The 18,246-nt window shown below is 34.5% G+C and overlaps 3 protein-coding genes across 4 annotated transcripts in view; all 3 read right to left on the bottom strand.

The window, feature by feature from the left end:
• Nucleotides 1–166: 166 nt before the first annotated feature.
• On the bottom strand, nucleotides 167–5,833 carry LOC107875344 (oleoyl-acyl carrier protein thioesterase, chloroplastic-like). The gene is given in 7 exon segments (NM_001325052.1): nucleotides 167–527; nucleotides 815–883; nucleotides 961–1,048; nucleotides 2,658–2,753; nucleotides 3,338–3,451; nucleotides 3,547–3,680; nucleotides 5,483–5,833. Coding segments are annotated over 7 exon segments (1,116 nt in total). The 3' UTR covers nucleotides 167–263.
• Nucleotides 5,834–9,268: 3,435 nt separating this feature from the next.
• On the bottom strand, nucleotides 9,269–14,966 carry LOC107875345. Of its 2 annotated transcripts, none has more exons than XM_016722030.2 (2): nucleotides 13,744–14,966; nucleotides 9,269–11,105 (listed from the first exon to the last, which is right to left on the bottom strand). In XM_016722030.2, the coding sequence occupies exons 1-2, from the start codon at nucleotides 13,983–13,985 to the stop codon at nucleotides 9,722–9,724; spliced, it is 1,626 nt and encodes a 541-aa protein (XP_016577516.1). In that variant the 5' UTR covers nucleotides 13,986–14,966; the 3' UTR covers nucleotides 9,269–9,721. The 2 variants fall into 2 exon arrangements, with proteins under 2 accessions (XP_016577516.1, XP_016577518.1); XM_016722032.2 differs by lacking the exon at nucleotides 13,744–14,966 and adding an exon at nucleotides 11,514–11,612.
• A 2,460-nt stretch (nucleotides 14,967–17,426) lies between these two features.
• LOC107875346 (DNA-directed RNA polymerases I, II, and III subunit RPABC5) overlaps nucleotides 17,427–18,246 on the bottom strand; it is a 6,175-nt gene continuing 5,355 nt past the window's right edge. The window contains exon 4 of the mRNA XM_016722033.2: nucleotides 17,427–17,671. Within this exon, the coding sequence (XP_016577519.1) occupies nucleotides 17,646–17,671 (26 nt within the window). The 3' untranslated portion in view covers nucleotides 17,427–17,645. The remainder of the gene's footprint in view (nucleotides 17,672–18,246) is intronic.

Genomic DNA, 18,246 nt, shown 5'->3' with positions numbered 1-18,246 from the left:
CATCTCAACCATCTATCCAGAGCTCCAAGAGAAAAAGAAAAGAAGCGAAACACTGAAAACGGCAGAAAGACAAGAAAAGAGACAAGACACTTAAAAGTTGAAAAACGAAGAAAAAAGACAGACACTTAAAGTTGAAACGAAGAAAAAAAAAAGGAGCTCCTCCGCTAGTACTTAGGCAACAATGAACAATAGAACACATTGAATCTTATATATCCTTGAAGGCTTCTTTCTCCATTCAGTTCAACACCTATTTATTTCGAATCTTATATCCTTGAAGGCTTCTTTCTCCATTCAGTTCGACACCTATTTATTTCAAGTCCATCGCTTGATAATCTCAACAAATGCAAGAAGCTCTTGTTTACATCCTTTGCAGCAGTAGCAGATCCATTAGCCCCTAAAGCATCAGTATCCTCAATAGGTTCAACGCTTGTAAGGGAATCGACAACATCATCTTGCTGGCATTCACGTCTATAATCTATTGTAATTGTTCCCAGTTCATGGGTATCAATGATTTCTTGAGGCATACTCTGCCAGTAGAAAAGTTTTTTTGTTAGCAAACTAGAGAAAGTACTTCTAGTGACTTCCCATGACTAGTCTAACTATTTATCACAATGAAGAGCAACAAAAATTCCATAAATAAGACAACAAAGACCCTAAAGATTTCTGCGCAGTTGTTAAATTTACCACCCAACGGCAGAAAAGAAGTTTCAGTTGGGAGAACAGTTATAGTTACAAGAAGAAGAAAAAAGCTATTGCATCGTATATATGATTGGCCACATCCATTTATTTAACTACATAGGAAGCATCTACAAACCTCAAGGACCCATCCAATGTAAGTGACATTGTTTACATGCTGATTCATGTCCAGATCAGCTCTTCGTGGCTGCCAACAAAACACCGAATATCCTGAGTGCTTGAAAAAGAATGTCACTGAAATCAAGATTTTAAAATGATACTTACCACAAGTCCTAGCTTTGAATACTCAGCGGGATCTTCAAGTTTTGGTATTTTCTTAAGGCTGCCATTATTCTCCTCAGGAAAAGCTAACCTGGAACCATGAACAGTCAAACAAGATTAGAGTACGGCTTATCACGGTTTATCAATAACATTGATTCCAATAAATACAACACTCAAACTTACGCGTGATGAAGTCATGGTCAGTGACATTGCAGATCATATGCAATAGAGTAGACAGGCTAACAAGTTATACTTAACACAATCGTTGCTGGTGTTATTATAAAACATATAAAATTTAAAATATGTTTGGATGAAGGATGGGGAGGGGCAGGGTTTTTTTTGCTTCTCCAGAGCGAAGTACTTTTCAGATCCCTAAGTTGGTAAAAGTGGAAAGGAGTGAAAGGCCAATACTTATTTCCTCCTTTCAGACAATTTCAGAATGGTAGCAAATATCTCAGGGAATCCCCGTTACCCTCAAGTTATTTGGGAAATGTAGAAGTAAAAGACCGTCATTTTGTCCCTTTGTCCAATTCCTCTCTCACTAGCCACCCTCAGTTTACTCGATTTTAACGTAGTGAGTAAACAGAAAAGGAAGTCAGATTGACTCAAGGGTATTAGTTCAATGAGATATAAAAATGTAAAATTGATGATTGGAAATGACTTGATAAAGAAGACACACATATGACAGTCTGACAGTCTGACAGTCTAACTACCGTGAATATAAGTTTGGGAAACAAGCTAGCACCAGAGTTGAAAGAAACTGGACACTATAAGGTGGCATTTGGATAAGAAACAGATCGGTTTTAGTTTTTTTTTTTTTTTGGGGCAAAACCATGTGTGCACGGGGCACGTGCTTGGATTTGGTTTTGAAGAATTGGTCATGCACATGTTTGAAGAACTGTTTTTAAGAAACAACCCTTTGTTTCAGAAAGCAGAACAAATGGTTTCAAGGCCTACTGTAAATTATGATAGTGAGAAGGATAAAGTTTTTATTGATGATCCTTTCAATAATGGAGAAGGAATATTTTGGACAAGAAACAAAGATGGCTTTCTCCTAATGAAAATTGGATTCATGTAACTGGAGATATATTTCCCATTCTTTCGACCATGAAAGAGGGATCAAAAGGAACAAAGTACACTACCGCTGGAATGCTCTTTTATCATGTATGCGTGTTACTTGATCGATTATCTAGTAAATTTTTATGGGGCTATAGGACTCAAACCATATACCTCCTTCACAGAACATATCAAACTTACTATTATAAAACATATGAGGAGTCATCTTCTTTCTTTTTTTTTGGGTGGGTGGGTGGGTGGGGGGTTCCATTTTCTACACCATCAATGTAAGTGTTATAGCGTTCCATTCCATCAATCAATCTAAGATACAAAATACTCATCAAAAACCAAGATATTGATGTAATGATTAAGAATCTGTAATGTCCTCTAGTTTCAAGCCATTTGAGTGTTAGATATAAGTGTAACTTATGATAGTATTTAACAGCTACATTTTCATCTACCAGCAGCAAGAAGCTGTACCCAGTTAACACCATTCAAACCGTTGTATAATAATTTCAAGGAGTTCAATAAAAGGTTTCTCATTACAGTTATATTTTACAAGAATGCTTTACTCACTTACGAATTACAAGTTCCAGAAAAGGGAAGGGAAAGAAGAAAAAAGAAAAAGAGTAACGTAAGTTTACCTCAGCTCTTTTGGAAAATAGAGCTCTAACTCATCACGAACTTCATCGGTGACCTTTTGAAGGCGTCTTGTGTCCTGGTTCATCATGAGCCACTTGCTGCAATCAGATATCATAACATCCTAATTTAAGTTTTGTAGAATAACTTGAAAAGCAATATAGGAAAAAGAAAGGATTTGTAGATTGTCAAAAGGTGGGATCTGTGTCCTGTGACCTTGATACTAGAGTCAGAATCATTAACACTGCCAAATTACAGAATTCTTCACCAAGTAAATTTATTGATGCGGGTTGATTTAGAAGCAAAACACTCCATGGAGGTCCTTTCAGCTTTATGCAGTAACTTACAAAAGGAATTCATTCGTTCTAAAAGCTGCCTTTGCGGGAAATGTATGTAATAACCAAGTGGCATGGAAACTACTGGACCACACTTGTGAGGGAGGAAATACATAAAAGATAATCAATTCGCAGGAAAACAATATGTATCAACTAGATTAAGTAAAATATATTTAAGCGTAACATATGCCAGCCTAGAAGTATACATCTCCACTTGGAGATGTGCATTTTTTTGTGTGTGGATAAAACCACTTGGAGATGTGCATTAGACAAGAATAATTCTCTCTTTTAGTGCTATATATATTCTTTCTATTAGGCCTATATATGGAGTTTATACTTAAATTCTGCACCTGGTGGCTCTTCCAATGACTTCACCAGTAGCGCAGTCTTTGAGAATCCAATCACGTCTAGTCCCAATCCTGCCTTCACTTTGGCACCAAGTTTCTATTTCAACAACATCACTCCTGTTCCATATCACAGACAACATTAATCATGGCTACAACAGCCTTGTCGAGTAAACCAGTATAGTTGAAGACTTGCATAGGTATAAAAGGATTACCAAGCAGGGTACTTATAGATCTCAATGTACATGCGAGCAGTAACCCATATAAGATGTAACTTTCTCATGCTATGGGTAGTCGCAAATCCATCAGTTGAAAATCCAACACTTTGAGCATGGTTGCATCCAACCTCCTACGCCACAGAATTTAGATATATTTATGCTCATATAATCATACATAACCAAAATATAATTATACTGTTGATAGAGTAAACCACGTAAAAGATAATTCCCAAAATTTTGTTCTCCCACGATTCCACCTCAAAGAAAAGTATTCCCGCCATTTCAATTAGTTTTCTGGTTTTGACTTGGAAGTTTAACAAATTAAAGAAGATTTTTGGCTCTCGTGGTCTTAAACTTCTTAAGCTATTCCACATGGAAAATTGAAATTAAAGAATTGCCAAAAAGGGAAAGAGGTCTTTTTGAAAGTTGAAGTTAAAGAGCTGCCAAAAAAGAAAAGAGGTCTTTTTGAAAGTTGAAATTAAAGAACTGCCAAAAAAGAAAAGAGGCATTTTTTGTGAACGGACTAAAAAGAAAAGCAAGACTAACAAATTGAAATGGAGCGAGTAAAAGAAAAGACACACATTGACAATTCAAGAGCTCATATTTAGTGAATGAGTTGATTAACATTTAACACAAAAGAATCAATCTTTTCATAAAGATGGATCTGCAATAGATTGGTGATGCTTTTGAGAAAGAGACATGGACTGACAAATCAAGAGCTAATATTCAGTAAAAGAGTCCGTCAACACACACACGTGGAAAGTTGAAATTAAAAGTTGTCAAAAAAGGTAAGAGCCATTCTTTTTGAAACTAGACTAAAAAGGAAAGTAAGATAAACAAATTGAAACGGAAGAAGAAAAAAGAAACACATGAATTGACAAATCAAGAGCTAATATTCAGTGAAAGAGTCCAATTAACACACGCACACACACAAAAAAAACCATTAAGAATCAATCTTGACAAAAAAGAAAAATAAGCAGACCATCTATAAATTGGTGATGATTTCAAGAAATAGACATGCATTGACAAATCAAGAGCTAAATATTCAGTCAAAGATTCTAATCAACACACACACACAATAAGACATGCATAAAAAATCAATGTTGACGGAAAAAATTAAGCAGACCGCAAGAGATTGGTGATAGTTTCAATGTACAAGTCTTAATCATGTCTGATGGAAAGTTGAAATCAAAGAGTTGCCAAAAAAGGAAAGAGGAAGTCTTCCTGAATCGGACTAAAAAGGAAAGTAAAACAATCAAATTGAAACAAAGCTAGTAAAAAAATTAAGCAGGCCTGCAAGAGATTGGCATAGTTTCAATGTACCAGTCTTAATCATGTCTAATAGAAAGTTGAAATTAAAGAGTTGCCAAAAAAGGAAAGAGACACTCTTCTTGAACCGGACTAAAAAGGAAAATAAAACAAATAAATTGAAACAAAGCTAATAAGAAAATTAAGCAGACCTGCAAGAGATTGGCGATAGTTTCAAAGTCCCCGTCTTAAACATGCCTAATGGAAAGTCGAAATTAAAGAGTTGCCAAAAAAGAAAAGAAACATTCGTCTTGAGCCAGACTAAAAAGGAAAGTAAAACAAACAAATTGAAACAAAGCTAAGCTAGTAAAAAAATCTAAGTTGCTTGGACTCTCCAAAAATGTTGCCGCACGGTGTCCGATCCAACCCGCACCCAATGACATTTCTGAAGAGTCCGAGCAACCTAGAAAAAAAGACATGCATTAACAAATATAGAGCTAATAACAACTCCCCACAACTGACGTCTGGGAGGAGGGTAGAGTGTACGCAAACCTTACTACTACCTCGTGGGGTTAGTCAAAATCAAATCTTTACAAATCAAGAACTAAATATCAACACACACAACAACAACAACAACAACAAAAGAAAAATCAAAATCAATCTTGATAAAAAACATAAGACAGACCTGCAAGAGATTGGCGATAGTTTCAACAGTAACAGTTTTGTTAACTCCAACCTCGTAACACCTAACAATAAACTTTTCCTTATACGACATTCCATCTTCCGACATAGTCCCCAACCTCAATCGATCAGCAAGACTCGGCTCATACGAAACTTGCTGCTTACTCTTACTCTCTCTCTCATTAGTAGCTACAGCAAGAACCGGACCGGACCGGACCCCCACCGACGAAGAAGAAGAAGAAATTACCGGTTTTCTACACCCAATTGAAACTGAATTCGAATTGAAAAATCGCTTAGTACACTGATTATGATCCCCAATTGCTACATTTTTTAGAAAACTCCCCCGAGACAACATTGTTTAGTTTAATCCGAAACAATGTTGGGTTTAACGTTAATTAAGTGGAAGATTAAGGATGTTGGGTTTGGTTTATAACGTTAATCAGTTTGTCGATGGGATCGAGGTGAAGAAGTTTGAGGCTCTAAGGAAGTTAAGAGAAAGAAGGAGCATTTACAGAGAAATTAATACTGCCACTTATTTCCTGCCAGATTTCACCTACCCGACCCGACCCGACCCTATATCCAAATCATAAATAAATGTATCACTCCTTCCGTTCTATTTTATGTGTAGTTTTTTTTTTTTTTATTCGGCCAAAAAGAATGTTAACATAATCTCATTTTTATTTTTATTTTTATTGATCCCACTTATAAGACTCTATTTAATTAAAAACAATATTTCCTCCGTTTCACAATAAGTGAATTGTTAAATTTTGACACATATGTTAAGAAAAAAAAAATTTATTATGTTTTTTCATTTTTACCCTCTACACACATGCTAAGCTGCTACTCAATAAAGTCCTTGAAACTCGCCAAAATTTTAATTAAGGGGGGAGGGGGGTAGGGGTAAATTTAGAAAAAATTTCATATATCTATCTTGAATTATGAACAATTCAATTATTTTGAACACTAAAAAATATTTTAACAATTCACTTATTATAAAATGGAGAAGTAATAGATTTTGTAATAAAAGATAATTTGTTAAAAATCATCAAATATTTTTTTATTTTTCTATTTTTTTATTTTTTAAACTTTGTGTTCAATCAAATTATGACGTATTGACAAAAGGAGTACTGATTTCTTAATAAGCGTAAGTGAGCAGACATGTGACAGTTGTATGCTTTCGAGTTTTGTCTGCTTCTGATTGAGGTCACTTTTATCATTTTTACATATTTTAATTTAAATTATTTAGACACCTAAAAGCTTTAACTGACTCAAAATTATATAAATGCAACATAAATTGAGATATATTATTTGAAAAATTTATGAAAAGTAATATAAATTATATTAATTATTATATTAAAATATTTAAAAGATGCATAAAAAATTTGTTTGACTTTTTAAATTCTATCAATGTCTTGTAATTTAGGGATAGATGAGTAACATATATTAATTGAAAATTATGTAAAAAGTCGTATAAATCATAATAATTAGCATGTAAAACTATATAATATTTGATTGATTTTCTCAAATATTTCATTAGTGACACATAAATTGAGACAAAAAAACTAATACATGATATTTGAAAATTATGTAACACTAGTATAAATTAATAATTAAAAGCTTAAAATATTTAAATATCATACAAAAAAAATTTGATTAAATTATTAAATTTTATTTGTACCATATAAATTGAGATAAACAAAATAACATAAATTGAACTTGTCTTGATACGGCTCCAACATCTAGTATTGGCAAAAAGTTGGGGGCCTATAGTGCTATATAAGATAGAGTATTTATAATAAAATTTATTAAATATTTAATGTCATGTGTTATGTGATTAGTAGGTTGTTAAGGCATCATTTTACAGTGCATAAGAACAATGTAAAATAGAATGTAAAATAGAGTGTATTAATAATATTTGCATTAATAATGCATGTATTAGTTATACTTGCATTAGTTATGCATGTATTATTTTTAATACATTGTTTGGTTTGATATATAAGAAATAATACATCTTACATAAAATCTATAAAAGAAATGTTTGTTTACAACAATACCTTTCTTTGATTTTATATATTTTTTTGCAACAAAATTTTTGTGTCTCAAACATAATTAATATTGTTGAACTAGTATATAGAAGTTTCGGATTAATTGCAAGACCTTCGTTTTTGCGCATGAAATATTACGCCAACGGATTAAAATAGTCGAAACAAAAATAAAATATAAGACATAAAATTAAGAAATAGTCTCATTTTTCTTAATCTTTTTAAAGACCCTCGAAGCAAAACAAAAATAAGTTACAATTATTTAAATCAACTATTCATTGTTGTAGATTAAAATGGTGGGAAAAGAAATTGTGAAATATTTTGAAAAGATCCACTATTACAAATTAAAATGGCGGGAAATGGAATGGTGAAATATTTTGAGAGAAAAAAATTGAGGGGTATTAAGGTCATTTAATAAGTTAATGCATGCGTTAAAAATATTGTATTACTAATACATAGGAAATGGAGTATATTATTAATACACACTCCAATACACAATAGAGTGTACATAGGTAAAAAAATTATACCAAACAAAGTACTAGTAGTACACATTAACTAATGCATGCATTATATTTTTCAATACACTCTACCAAACGACCCCTTAAAATATTTAAGAAGGAAAACTTTGACCTAATTTATAAAATTATTGTTATGTGATTAGTAGGTCATGTGTTCAAGTCGTGAAAAGAGTCTCTAGTAAATTTGCAAGGTTTTCGACCCCTCACACAATGAGAGCTTTAGTGCACCGAGTTATTCCTTTTTTTTTTTTCTTGAATTGTTCTTAGAATTTGAACTCTATGATAGATTTCTCAAATGGCCAGATAACTAATTTTGTTATCTCAAAAAGTCTATTTTTTTTTTCCAGCAAAGAAAGTGACTTGCGATTGCATAGGTTGTTATAAAATGAAGACAAAATATCAATATCAAACTTAAAAGAAAAGAGAGACATGTTGATATAAAATAAAGACAAAATATCAATATCAAACTTACATACATAAAGGCGAGAACTTTAGTACTAATACTTTTATTTTACTACTTTGACATATATCATGTAAAAAGGGATGACTATTTATAACCCACCAAACTTACTCCCTAAAATTGTCAAGCTTGAATTTTCTTAGGTATTCAAATCCAAATTGAACAAGTAACTCTTGATATTCAAATTCAATTTGACTACTAATTATTATCGACATTTCACACGTATATATGTCACTAGTAATTCATATTATATAACATTTATAATGTTTGATCAATTTTTTGAGTGGTTGTCACATAAATGTTCAGGTCCTTTTCCAAATTTACTGTGATTTCAGCTATGGTTGGCAGAATATGGTATGGCCTAAAGCTATATTAAACGTTTTGATATTGACTATTGGAGTACTCGCGCGAGCTATTTGATTTCTTTTCATCTATCTAAATTGTAGCGCTGTGATTTTTTCTCGTCTAGCTAAACTATAGCAGCGCAAAATTATAACTGGTAAAGTTGTTGCTATGTGACCACGAGGTGACGAGTTCAAGCCTTGGAAACAGCCTCTTGCATAAATGCAAGGTAAGACTGCGTACAATACACCCTTGTGGTGGGGTCTTCCCCGGACACCGCTTAGTGCACCGAGCTGCCCTTTTTTTTTCCATACTAATCAACTTACTGAGACAAGAAAAATGGAAGTGAAGCCAGTTTAATTGGTTTGCGTAGAGTACATATACATAATAAAGAATTGCATCAAAATGAGGTAGTTAATTTAATCTTTAGAGAAAAAGCAAGGTAGTTAATTTAATCTTTAGAGAAAAAGCAAGTCACTTTTCCAGAGTATTATTTACCTCAGAGAACACAAGATAGAACATTTGCTTTGGGGTATCTGATGCTTCCCGTCATACTAGAATTCTATGTTGCATTCATCTATTTTGCTTTGTACGTAAACAGAATGATAAGCAGCAGTTACTAATCAAACCTAACTGGTGAAAATGTTGGGACTGTTGAAGATGCCTCAAGGATCTTTCTCCAGCATAAAGTGCACAGAATGTCATTGAAGTTCCAGTGAAAGACCAATAACCTGTAGCACCTACAATCGAAAATCAGCAAGTAACTTTGCTCGAGTTTTCTCCAGCTTTCTTTTTAATTTCTTTGCAATGAGGGAGGTCTCAGTATAAGCCCAAAAAAGGAGAATGTCATATAAAGAATGATATTTTTCAGAATTTATCAATCAGAACATCCATCTTGGTGATGAATTTCCTGCACTTAGACGTGGTGGTCTGATTTGCGGCTCCAAGTTGTTGCGTTTCTTCATGATTGAAGATACTGTCGGGCTGTAATAGTCATTACTCCTTTGCGAAGTTGCTCCTTGGGAGTAGACCTTTCTTCCTTGCATATCGTTCCTCTTCTGTTCTTGCATTGCCCTACGAGCTGCTGAATTTTTTGAAACCGGGCCCCATCTATTGTAGTTAATGCAACTTTGGCTTCTTCCTACTTGCTGAAACCTCCCCCCTTTAGGACTTGGATAGTTTCTGCTTTCAGCAGTTTCTGCAGAGTACATTGTCATCTCTCCATCACTGCTGTATTCGTGTTGAGCTTCCAATACCTCTATGAGGCAGCAACTTGATTCAACCTCACTTTGTGCTCCATTAACAGATCCAGTAGAGGCAACTTCAGCGTCTGGCACAGCGCTTAGCTGGCCAATGTCACTAGAATTTTCTTCTCTCGCTTTATTGGTACAATTATCATCAGAGTTGGATAGGGTCTTTCTGACATGCTGTGGTGATCCATCAGCTTTGATGTTGATCCTTGGTGGAAAGTTAATATCCAAAAGCTGGATTTGAGTATTCCCGTTCTTCCCAACTGGTGTTGAAGTTGACCTCCGCGACTCAAAAATTTCAGGAGTTGGAACTCCCTGTACATGAGGGATAACATGTGGATCAGTGATTACTGCTTCCTCTTCCAAGTTAGTGGCAACAGCAGAACAACTTGGTCCAGGATCTTCTCTAGGTCGGGGCAATCGGTTTGAAGATGATGGTGTCCTGTCATTTTCAGCTTCAGTTGACTTAAAAACACGCCGCATTGTGAAGGATGCACAAGAATGCTCACTTCTTTGACCAGAAGACATCAGCCGAATCAGCGGTAACTTGGGTTTGTTGAGGTCATCAAGGCTTCCTTCCCAGTGTTGGTTTAACCAGTCGCATATGATAGGGATGGGTATACCAAATTGCATGGGACAGTCTTTCCATGCTGATAATGGGGATGGTGAAGTTGATGAGGATTTCGCGTTTGGAGATTTTGCCAGCTTCATAGGGTCACACACCATAAAGGCTAGATTGCCATGAACATCAAAACCAGCAGAACCTGGCCTCCAAGTTATTCCATCAGTTGACAGTTTTATAAGGTTGTCAGTGGCTATTACCACTTTTCCTTCGCCAACTGTCAACTCCTTTTTCTCGCTATAACCTAACAGATAGACAACATTACCCAGCTCAAGATTAGGTTTAGAACAAGTTTTCAGGTACTGAGGTTGCTGAACATGTGCATTTGTGTCTCCATCCATGACGTCAAGGCCTACTATAGTCAGATCTAGTACGGAGCTGGTTATAAAGAACCTGCAATGAGAAGTGAATAACAATGTGCTATACATAAAAATGAGATGGCCAGAAAAAAAGAAAAAAACTTGCTTGACCAGGTAGATAAATATACACAAGTATTATGCACAACATTCACAAGCATTCCCTAGTCAGATAGCAAAACAAAATTAAGTATCCAATCTGACAAAAATGAGGAGATCTAGATCCTAACAGCAGTCAACTTCTAACGTTCCCCCTCACCAAACAATAGAGAAGAAACACGGAATGTATTTTAATGAAGTGAACCAGGTAAGAACAGTTGACCAACAACTATTATTCTCCTTCCTAATTTTCCTCCCCAGCCTCCATATCCATCCAGTGACATCTGTTGTGTTTTTCTGTTCAAGAGCCATTTATAACGATTGAAGTGTAACAAGTACAATTTACCTCAATATGAAAACATATACCAATACTCAGATGCTGAACGAGCAATTTGATCAACAAAAGCTGGCATCGAACCTTCAGCTTCATAATCCAAAAGCTAATCTGATGCAAGTAATGAAGCATTCATATTTGGCATGCTGAACATTAGAAGTTTTATTCTTTTTTTCTCATTATCAGAAAGATGTTAGCTAAATGACATTTAACGGATCAATGTCGCACCCTTTGTAACCTACAAGTATTTATTGGCAACCTTTTTTGTAGCTTGACAAACAAATTCAAACCTGATTATAATTAAAGTGAACATCTTGAACTGTTGAGCACCAACACAAGAAGGAAATGATTTATACATACATCAACATGCATTGCATGCATTTTAATTTATCATGCTCTACCTAAATCCACAAATACCATCAGCGACTAGAGATGGATTTTTTATAGCTCCAAATTCCTAGTTCTTAGCCAGATTGAATGCCCACAGAGTTGTCTGATCTACTGCAAAAGATCAAACTTGTAGTGGGGAGCTTAGAAGATCTAATCCTTGTTGCATCTTATCTGGCGCTCTCCTGCTCTCTTGTTATATACATCATATCAGGCAAATGCAGGAATTGATATGCAACAAATCTCTACTTTTGTTTCGGAAGGTCAGTTGTGATATCCATGAACACTAATCATGCTTAAGTTGCTTTAACCACTAGGTAAACTATTAATGATTCCAATCTGAACCATTGTTATGTGATTGATTATCATCAACTACACCTCAACTCAAACTAGTTAGGGGTCAACAATTGAATCCTCCATATATTTCTCCCTCTTTCAGCCATTCCATCAGCTCTGGCCCTAATCTTACAATTGAATTCTTAGATACCTTTCAAACATATATGAATACTGGAAAACTTGTGACTTGTGGGAGTAAAGGATCAAGCAAAACAATTTTCAGAAGCACTAGGCAATCAGACAATCACTTCATAAACTCTGGCATATTTTCTTTTACGGGAACAGACAAATTATTACTACCCTATAATCCTACTTTTCCCTTCCTCAACTTGGGAGTGTTTATGAGGTCTTTCAAGTTACTATTTTTCCCTTTCTGGAGATTCCTATAGCTCAATTCAATACGTACAAAGTACTTATAAGCTTCTGGCTTCTGCAAGTTGTGTGATCTTTAAGCATTTCAACTAATAAACACCCTACACAATCTTAATTGACATAAGTATCAGGAAGAACATTGCATTCTTCGCATGGGAACAACTGGCATTATGGCCACAAATGATTGGATGCTAACAAATGAAACGTTAGCAACTGCTTCTTCCTTGACCTCATACTCAATTGTACATATGGTGGTGCATGCAGCTCTGTCCTTCTGTACGAATCCAAGAACAGAAAGCCCACCTACCACCACCAGAGCTAGTTTGATGTGCTTCTCATTTTCAACAACCATTTTCCATGTAAGAGGTGACAAATCGAGAGCCTGGCGGAAAGGTTTGAGGATTGTACCAAAACCACCGGCTTCACTAAAATCCATCTTGCAAATGACATTACAGAGTTCATGAGCAAGAACATTTGCCAGCTGAAGCCTGTCATACACCTTTCAAGCTTCTTTGGCAGGATTACTCCAATCTATTCAATAATTATCACAACACATAGTGATGGTGGTAGTCTGGTAGATGAGGAAGGTGCACAAGAAATGGCCAGAACTGTTTTGACAACTAAATACAACTCTTTGTTGTATCCATATAAATATTATCTAGAGCTTCAAAAGACTACCATAATGGAGCTTGAAATGGCGTCAATGTCACATAAAGAGAAGGTCCGTCGATGGAGAATACGATTCTGACAGATTCCCATTCAATATTGATGATGGAAGGCCAATGATTTAATGCATACTCGCAAAGAGTAAACATTTAACCAAAAATAGTCCAACAAACTAACAGAATCCTAAGTCAATTGGGTGTTCCATAGATTATGACAAGCATAATTGAGGATTGATTTTCTTAATTGCCATTAAATCTGATGGTAACTCACCAATAGTTCTTATCTCAGAAATCTATCACTTGCTTCATAAAGGAAAGTTTTTTCACCCTTTGGAGTCTGAACAAAGATACATTACAATAAAACAGCAGCAGCAACTACAACTTAATCCCAAATAAGTTGAAATCAAACAATATATATCAATTTCCACTCTGTAAAGCAGAGCTGAATGCCAAGATAAAAGTCAATAAGAGGAAACACTAACCTATGGGGAAAAAGGCGAGCAGCAACACCGTTTTGAAGACGGATCTCAGCAGCTTCAGCAGCAGCAACAGAAGGAAGAACTACATGGGTAGTAAGCAGCAAATTCCTGTGGATCAAGAAACCAGTGCCATTCACAGCTATATGAGCCATAGCAGGACCTTTGCCTGAAAAAATGGTAGCTTTCATTTTCTCAGACTTGCCACCCCCATTACAGAAACACCAAGAATCAACCAAACCCACCATTCTTAAAGCTTTAACTCAAATGGGGCTTCTTTAAAAATGAAGAAAGAGTGTAAAAATTTTAGATCAGGAATTGAAGGTGAAATTGCACTTTAGCTCGAAATGGTAGTAGCTTTCAGTTTCTCTGACTGCCACCCCCATTACAACAACACCAAGAATCAGCCAAACCCACCATTGCTATAGCTTTATATCAAACGGGGTTCTCTTAAAATCAAGAAAGATTGAAACTTTAGATTTCTTCAGACTTGCCACCCCCATTACAGACACACCAAGAATCTACTAAACCCACCATTGTTATACCTTTAACTCAAATGGGGTTCCTTTAAAATCAAGAAAGACTGTAACTTTAGATTTCTTCAAACTTGTAAACCCACATTACAAAAACACCAAGAATCACCTAAACCCACCATTGTTATAACTTTAACTCAAATGGGGTTCTTTCAAAATCAAGAAAGATTGTAAATTTAGATCCAGAATTGAAGGTGGAAGTGCAGTTTTAGCTCAAAATGTCAGTTTGTGACATTTGCCAGGCAACTTCATACCAGTCTACAAGGGGTGTGGTGACTATAATTGAATATGTTAAAATACAGATTGTAGAAAGAGAACATATTGTTTCATTGCAGAGAAATGGGGGACAAGTAGCTCAAAATATGCATAAAAAATGGGATTTTTCAAATCTGAATATAATAGGGAAAAATGTAAAATCTACTGTGTCAGAGAGAGGAGACAGGAGGAAACTGCAGAAATGGTAAGTCTTTTATTAGTTGTAATACTGGTATATTTCTATTATTTTTTCTGTTCAAAAGTATAGAATATAAAGAGATATTAGGGACAACATGGAAAAGATTAACATAAACAAAAAGATTGAATTAGTTTAATCAAGAAGTGAAACATAAATAATGGTAATATAACACTCTTTCCCATTTGCAGATTATCACTTGGTTGCATTAACATTGTTCACGTTCTCCAAGAAAAGGGGATAAATTCCCAAAAGGGGTAGTAGAATTAGAAATCTTTTTATCTGTGAGCTGAAGAGTCAATTTTTTTCTCTTTCGATCAGCTTATGCCTATCTCAATTAAATTATTTAAAAGTCAAACTTTTTTCCTTTCGATCAAGGTATGCACACCTTAATTAATAGCTAGTGGAACATTATGACTTCCTTGATCCATTCTCAAGATCTCAGGCCCCTACCAACTCGTTCCCGGTGACCTTAGGCACTGCATTATTTGGGCTGAAAATAATATAATTATCCATAAAATAAATCATTGTTGTGTTTTCGATCTTGTTAAATAAAATGCAAACAAAATGACTTACTAGCCACGGTATATCCTCGACACAACCTACATTCACAAACGATAGTTGTTTAGCAATTTCTCCAAAATTGAAACTCGAATGTAATGCTACCTAGTATGTGAGGTTTCGGAATTACACATGATACCTGTCACCTCTAAGGTAAGGCTAAGACAAATGAAAGACATCATCTAGTCTATTGAGATTTTGAACCAGTGACATGATTCTCAACGTCTTCATTAACGGCACACCATTGGGTGCAAAGAGTCACTTTTATTTTTTTTTATTTTTTTTGCTATTTCAAGCGATTGAGTAATTCTGTGAAGGGATTATTTGATTTGCAGACTAAGTTATTTTAAGAATTTGTTGACGGATTATAATATGCAATGTGAGGTGTGAGGTAAAATAATACCAAGTTGATTGAGATAAAGTGAGAAACCACAAAATTAAATTTTATGTTAAGCTTAATCTTGAGCTATTTCATCTTTTATCTCAATAACCAAAAGCCCCCTTAGGTATTGGCTAAGTGCATAAGAATGAGATATTGTGAAGTTGGTAAATACCTTTTCTCCTGGCAAAGTCACATGTAATAGTATTTCCAAATTCAACACAAAAAGAAACTGGCAACTTTCTTTAATCATCCATGAGTACTGAGATTTCTGTCTGAGCACCAAGACACCGTTTGGTCATAGATATTTTTTACTTTTTTGTCAAATTTTTTTTTTTACTTTATAAAATCATGATGTTTGGCCAAAGATATTTCAAAAATATTTTAAATTTTTTTTTGAAAAAAAGTGTAAAAAAAAAAAAATTAAAAAAAGTGAACAACTTTTGTTGTTTTCACTTTTTTTCAACTCCAATTCCAAGTTTTTTTTAATTATATATAACCCTAATTTTTTTAATATTACATAAAAGGCCCTTAAATGGTTTAGATGAGTTTTGGAGTAAATCCGAAAAGAAAGAGATTTTTTATGAACAACAAATCAAGTCCGAACACATTTTTTAAAGAGATTTCTTCTCGATAAAAGACATTTTTGAACAACAAATAAAGATTTTTAAGCTAAAAGATCGGTATATTTTCATTACATGTAGGTATATTTTCATTTTTAAGCTCAGGATCCCTTCCATCATTGATGTAAAATTCTTTTCATTCATGAGTATAATCAGTAGATAAATTAGTTGGGTAATTTTGATAATTTTAAAAAATTTGGGGTATAAAATTAAATTTAAAAAAGACTTTTCAAGAGTCAAAACATATCTTTTAAAAATACATGGCCAAACACAACTTCAACTCCAACTTCAAAATATTTTAATTTTTATAGCCAAACGCCTACAAAATATGATAACTAACCAGTAAGGCAGTAACAAATCACATGTACCACAGCTCTCCATCTACCAATGATTCAATTCAAATTGATTGATACCAACAGCTCAATTCCACATTGATTCATTGCCCAAACCAATCACCATCTTTCACATGCATAGGTTGAGCCAATTTTCCTCTTTTATTCTACTCTATTTTCTATTTATTCCTTACAGTACTTCTTCTATTACTACTACAACGACAACATGTGGAGTGTATTCCCACAAAGTGTGTGAACGTTACGTCTAATACAACAGAGTAAAGTTTATTATTATACATATGAAAACCATACATATAGAACATCGAAAAGTATAATATAAGCTATTTGGCTTTTCATATGGCACAAGAGGTTTGAGTATAGCCAAATTTAGGAAAGATAGAGATAAGCCAAAGAAGGATTAACACATGACACATAAGAAGGATTAACACATGACACATCTTCAGCCTACCGAGGACATGATCATATATAGAACAATATGGAGGTTGAACCTACGATAGAATATAACATTTTGTCTCATTTACTCTGATATCTTTACCATTTTGTTATCGTTGTTTTTCTATTTATCGTGTTTTGTATGCAGTTCTTTCGAAGGAAGTATCAAGAACAACTTCTCTACACCACAAAGATTGAGACAAGATCATCTCTTACACAGAGTATACGTTGTTGTCTTTGGCTTTCCCCAGAGAACTGTGTGAGAAAATTGAAAGTACCTAGTTCATTTTCAAGGGCAGAAATGCTAAACAAGCTGTAAATGGAACGGTATTGCACTAAAATGTAAAGCAAAAATCGTAGAAGGTCCAAACTTTAAAGTTATGAATATCATTAAACAAGCAAATACATTGTAATCAAGAGTAGTATCACACATTCAAACTGTTTAAAGTTGCCCGATTCAAAACGTCATCACTTCAACTGGGACAATTTACCACCTCCTTACAACTAGATGGAGAACTACACCTACAAATTAAGGTTCTAAATATAAACAATTGATATTGCTTCAGGAAATTTGCTTCAACTGCCCTCGGATTTCTCCAGTGCTGCCAAAGAAAAAGGAAAAAAAGAGAGACAAAAGATGACCATGTTAGTACCAAAGCCTGCTTCACTTAACAGCAAGTAATAGTTATAGCAGCTAGATGTAGTTGAGAAAGTCGGTCAAGTTCGTCAATGATCAACTAATAGTTTTTATCTGCATTTTCCAAACACAAATCCCTCTGCATAACAATTTGAGTACAGTTTTTCCTAATTGTTCTTTTGATGAGTTCAGCAGTTAAACCATGTTGATTATCATTTCTATATTGGTTAGGCCTTTTGTAGCATCATCACACATCAAGGGGACAACCTAACGGATGCCATAGGGCTTTCCATGATAAGACGAAGGAGACTGGTGAGGCAGTGTCTCCTTCACTGGAGCTACACTAGCACAATAACCTCTAAATAGCAATATATACTGGTTCTCAGTTGATTTACGGAGGGCAGCTAGTTTTTCTAAGAGGAGGTTCTACCTGCGGAATACATAGCCAAGATAAAAACAACTACTTGCTCTTAAAATGGTTGTAGAGAGGAGAGAAAAATATGTATATTATAAATCAAAAGATTAGAAGTCCAATTGCAC

The sequence above is a fragment of the Capsicum annuum genome, chromosome 6 (genome assembly GCF_002878395.1).
Source record: "Capsicum annuum cultivar UCD-10X-F1 chromosome 6, UCD10Xv1.1, whole genome shotgun sequence".
Taxonomy (NCBI): Eukaryota; Viridiplantae; Streptophyta; class Magnoliopsida; order Solanales; family Solanaceae; genus Capsicum; species Capsicum annuum.
The sequence above is the reverse complement of the archived record's forward strand: the minus strand, read 5'-3'. Positions and strand labels throughout refer to the sequence as shown.

Bases quoted from the DNA above. Each gene is read 5' to 3' on its own strand.
- LOC107875345 (XM_016722030.2), bottom strand. From the start codon at position 13,985: ATGGTGGGTTTGGTTGATTCTTGGTGTTTCTGTAATGGGGGTGGCAAG. The intron at 11,106-13,743 runs GTTAGTGTTTCC...TTCTCATTGCAG, and splicing joins GCTCGCCTTTTTCCCCATAG to GTTCTTTATAACCAGCTCCG.